Source organism: Lactuca serriola, chromosome 6 (assembly GCF_051521515.1).
Source record: "Lactuca serriola cultivar US96UC23 chromosome 6, Lser_US96UC23_V15, whole genome shotgun sequence".
Classification (NCBI taxonomy): Eukaryota; Viridiplantae; Streptophyta; class Magnoliopsida; order Asterales; family Asteraceae; genus Lactuca; species Lactuca serriola.
Window position 1 is genome coordinate 106,827,101 of NC_136413.1, and position 5,572 is coordinate 106,832,672.

The window sequence follows — 5,572 nt, forward strand, 5'->3', positions numbered from 1 at the left end:
AATTCTGAAACATTGGAAAAGATTCAATGTATGGCAGGATGGATAAGAAGAATCAAATAAGGCAGAAAGATGAAAGTTTCACCAATCTGAAGAGATGGGAGAGTACTTGAGTATCTTATTTTATGATTATCTTGGTGATTATGGAACCATATCACAATTGATCCTCTAAGAAATCCTTAGTACATTTGTTTAGCTGAGGAGAGGAATCGTGAAGTGTGGAAATGGTCAAATCAAAAGACAAATCATACTTCGTTCCAAAACAAGTCTTAGAGTCATACTCTAAGATTGTAACTTGAGTGACATAATTTTAAGAAAGGTTTATAACACTTATCAAATGTAGAGTAACATGTTTCTTACTCTTGTACATTTGAGATTGGTAATTTGTGATGTTTTGGATAATACAAAAACCAACTAAGACCAATTGGAAGAAGTTTTTATCTTGATAAGAATCCACACTAACTCTTGAATAATTTGTTTTGTCAAGGAATGGTTCTTGACAACAGAATCTTATATGTCAAGAGGTCAGTGGGAGTCTTAAAAGATCAAGATAGTTTCAAGAACTAATCAAGAGTATTGTTAATCACTAGCCCACGACTTGAGGTTTTGTAACCTAGCGTGTTGACATATTATTATGTATGTGTCTATTCCAGTTAGAAGTTGACTATGCTTGTGAGTGGTATGAGTTCTCAATTGTTTTCATAACAACCTGGAAGCAGTGGTAGGCCCTTGTTCTGCCGGGTGGCAAGAAAATGAGATTGGGCAAGTTCATTCCATATGAGTTTGGATTTGTCACTAACATTGTCTTGAGATTATGGTTATGAAAAATTCACATGGATAGGAACACATACACTAGAAAATCTAATTGTCATTAGGTTTCTCTTCGATTCATGAAAATGATGGTGAGGAAACTCTTTCACAAAGTAGATTTTCAGTAGATAGCAATTATGATATTTGCATTCTCAAAGTCATTAGTGGAGAGCGTGTGGTTAACTGGCACACTAACATAGACTTGTGAGAAAGGGAAAAGGTCTAAAAAATTGAGACTATGATTACGGCATCCCTTTTCATTGTTCTAAAATTGTTTAGACGCACATGTGAGCTATCAAAACATCTCATATCAGAAAACTGAACTTTGGTAGGAAAGTCAATAAAGTATTGATTGCTAGAAGTCCAGCTGATTTATGGGTATATGTCAAAGCTAGTGGGAGCATAAAGTGTTATACTAGTTAAATTATAATTATCATGTTAGTGGGAGCATGATTATTATGTTATGTGTTTCAAGTTAGCAATGTTAATTATAGAAAACAAAAGTTTCAATTTGCTTTGAAAAGTTGTTTTGATATAATTAAAGGAGAGGATTTTATACTTCATTCCAATTCTACAAGCTTAGATTGAGATTTTAATCAACTTTAGTCAAAGATATATATGAATGTTATGTTGGAATGGTTCAACATAAGGAAATGCTATATATGTTGCGTTCTCAAAATTCGATTATGATTACGACATCGCTCTTCATAATTCGAATTGTGAGAACATGGCAAATTAAAAAATTTATAGCATGAATCGTGTCCCATATTCATCCATTCTAAAATATTTCCAAATGCTTAGGGAATTAAGAGGGAAAAAGGAATAGAATCGGATATGACTAAAATGATTAAACACTTGTCGAGGACAATCTGAGGCTTACCAAAGATCAGTTACTCGTGGACAATTGGAAGTATAATGTAAACTTTGGAACGGACCATATTGACATATTTTGAAAATAGATAACTCTTCTTCATAAGTGATAGTCAAAATGGTAATATGGAATTTTTTCATAGGTGGAAGTTATTCTCTGAATCCGTGTAAGATTAGAAAAATTAATGCTAAGAAGGATGTTCAAAGGAATGTACTTTGAATATGAGACTTTGTTTCCATGGAATTGATCTCCATTGGAATACTTTGTAATGTCTATTGCCAAGTCTTTGTGACTCTTGTGCGTAGTCATTACAAGAGAATCATTGCCCATAAGTTTAGAATCTAATAGATTATAGTAAACGACAAGAGTGTGGTACTCTTACATTTACAAAAGGGATTGGGATTGTGAAATGTGCATCATTGGAGTCTTGTTCAACTGATCTATTTCACAAAAGAAAGGACCATAGGTAAACATAGTGTGCATGCTTGGAGCATGGCATGACTATTGTTTTAATTCAAGTATTAAGGTTATAATTCGAAACATTACATGAATAATGAGTAATCAATATGGTGATTAGATAAAAGGTGTTTTTTTATTTACACTTAAAGTGTTGGGGCCATATAGGATTAGTATTATTCTTGTGTTTCACTTTGCATGTTTTGACTTCCAGAATAGCTAGGTCGTTCTTCCAGAATGACTAAGTTATTCAAACCATCCACAGTCGGTCATATGTTGGAAGTAGATATGAATCAAGACTGTCATGAATTTGGCTTGTAAGATTTGTCTAAGGTGCATTAGACATAGCAATGGTTGCTACAACATTCATGAGTGCTCATAAGGTATGAGTATTGGATTAAACCCACGCTCATTTAAATCACTTCATGGATTTTATAAAGAGTGAATCATGAGACGATAATGTCTTATATTCTTCCAACCTAGAGATATGAGTTGTTGACTATGAGTTGGTTATATATTGATTGTACGAAAATGCATCAGTAACTTGATTTCATAAAACGTGCCTTTGTGTATGATTCAACAAGTAGTTAGTACAAGCATATGAGTCGAAGTTTATCCATTCATTTTACCTCATAAGGATAAAAGTGATATATGTGGGCCCCTCGATGATTTAGTGATGACACACCTAAGTGCTTGGCCAAGCCTGAACTGATTTGATTTGTTCAATTAGTCAGTTATCATAACTCGAAAATCGAGAAACAACAAATGGACAGAGATAATGATTATAATCCATGTCTTAGTCCATATGATATCTAGAATGGAGGAATATATGATCAGTTATCTAATAGACGTGTCATTTGATTTGTTCAGAGTTCGACAGCGACTTTAAGATCTACGATTGCTAGTCAGGTTATGAAGTTGTACTTGCAATAATATTTTTAGACTTATCTAAGTGGGAGACTATTGGATTAGATGTCTAAGCCCATAACTATTATTGGTATGTACTTGACCTGAGAGTAGCATGCTCCATTTGGGTTGCATATCATCAGGACAATTTGTTAGGATGGACTTTTGAGAGAAGATGTTATATATGATTTGTTAACATATTATAAGTTATAATATATTAATATGAAATCATATGAGTTAATTAGTATTGATCAAGAATTAATTTGGAAATTAATTTGGTGATCAAAAGAGACTAATTAAATCTATGGGGACTAATTATTTTAATTAGTTATATTTATATGTGTTGGGCTTATGATCCATGTTGGAAAAAGTTTATGTATGGATACATAAAGAGTTGGGACACATGAACCATGGATCATTAAACCCATGGGTATGGATTTGGGTTATGGGTTATACCCATGACTCTTGGATTCCTCACATATATAAATAGATGCTTCTAGCCCAAAAATCGGGACTTAATCTAGTCTTAGAGTTCATGGAGTTTTTGGTGCATGGAGATTCTCACTCAAGTTCATTCTTTGTCAATGATGTGTTGTGATTCCACTTGAGGCTTCCACACTATTGAGGCTAAGCTCTTACGGCTAGATACATCAAGACTTCGACCTCCTCCATAAGGTATGTTATCCTAACTAGGCTTGTGTAGTATATGATATTTGTATGCTGGTATAGGGTAATACCTTGGAAACTCCATATTTACATGTATAATAGAGAAAACATAGATCCAAGGTATTTAGGGTTGCATGTACACGTTAAGAGTGTTAGAATGCTCAAAACCCAACATAGTCAACTTGAAGGTGTTGATTATGATGAAACATACGCCCCCGTAGCCAGGATGGAGGCCATACGCATCTTCTTAGCGTATGTTGCTCACAATAACATCAAAGTACATCAAATGGATGTAAAGAGTGCCTTCCTGAATGGTGAATTGAAATAGGAGGTTCATCTTCAACAACCTCCGGGCTTTGTATGTCATGAATTCCCCTATCACTGTTACAAGCTTGAGAAAGCAGTTTATGGTCTAAAGCAAGCACCAAGGGCGTGGTAAGAGACACTTTTAGAATTTCTTGTCTTGTCTGAATATAAAAGAGGAGTGATTGACCCTACTTTATTTAGGAAAGTGAACGGTAATCACCTTATGCTTGTACAAATATATGTGGATGATATCATCTTCGGATCAACTGATCAGGGGATGGTGGATGAATTTGCAAAGCTCATGACCAACAAGTTTCAAATAAGCATGAATAGAGAGATTAATTTCTTTCTAAAACATCAAGTGAAACAGGCCCCTCAAGGGATATTCATCCATCAGGAGAAATACACCTCTGAACTACTGAAGAAATACTGAATGGACAACTGCTCTTCTGCCAAGGTCCCTATTGCCTTCGGATATAAGATTTATGTTGATTTTTCTGGAGAATTAGTAGACCACAAGACTTATACAGGAATGATTGACTCATTGATGTACCTCACCACAAGCAGACCAGACATTGTCTTCGTAACATGCTTATGTGCAAGATACCAAGCCGATCCGCAAGTATCACATATGACTGCAGTTAAGCAAATTCTCAGATACTTAAAGGGAAGCAAAGCTCTAGGACTCTGGTATCCCGCAGGGAACGACTTCAGTCTTCAAGCATTCACTGACGTGGATCATGCCGGATGCAAATTGGATAGAAAAAGCACTTCCGATGGCTGACAATTTCTTGGTGGAAGACTTGTCAGATGATCATCAAGGAAACAAAATTATGTCTCATTGTCTACCGCAGAAGCTGAATATGTTGCCACAACCAGCTGTTGTTCACAAGTCTTGTGGATGAAAACTCAACTTATGGACTACAGATACAGGATGCTGCGAATACCAATTTACTGTGACTTAGAGAGTGCTATAGCGATTTCCCACAATCCTATTCATCACTCTAAGACAAAGCATATTGAACTACAAAATCATTTTATCAAAGACCACATTCTGAAAGGTAACATTGAACTAATTTTTGTTAACACTCCTGAAGAGATTGCTGATGTGTTTGCTAAAGCACCTGACTCAACAAAACTCAACAGTTTTCTACAAATGTTAGGAATGAGGAATTTGGACCCGCAATTCTTTTTGACTTGATAGGTACCGCAGACCACTTCTAGTCTCCGTTGCAGTCCTAGCTGAATATATCTATCATACATGGTTTCAATATACTTGGTGTACCGCAGTATACCTTGTGTACATCAACCATATATCATACCTATATTTCTAAGGTCCTTATTGTTTGTTATTTCTGATTTTGCTCAAGTGTTCCTCTCAGTTCCTTCTACTGCAGTCTCTTTACCATCCACCGCAATGATGATCCAATCCGCAATGGTTGCTCAATCCGCAGTTGTATTGAATGCACCTTCAACTACTTCATAATTTCCGGAACTTTGTGTGCTATTTAATGATCCTTCATTAAATACGAAAAACATTCTAAAAAAACATTCATTTCG

At 35.3% G+C, this 5,572-nt stretch overlaps 1 protein-coding gene across 1 annotated transcript; it reads left to right on the forward strand.

The window, feature by feature from the left end:
• Positions 1-4,445: 4,445 nt before the first annotated feature.
• On the forward strand, positions 4,446-4,796 carry LOC145060059 (putative mitochondrial protein AtMg00240). The gene has a single exon (XM_079007787.1). The coding sequence runs from the start codon at positions 4,446-4,448 to the stop codon at positions 4,794-4,796; it is 351 nt and encodes a 116-aa protein (XP_078863913.1).
• Positions 4,797-5,572: the final 776 nt, after the last annotated feature.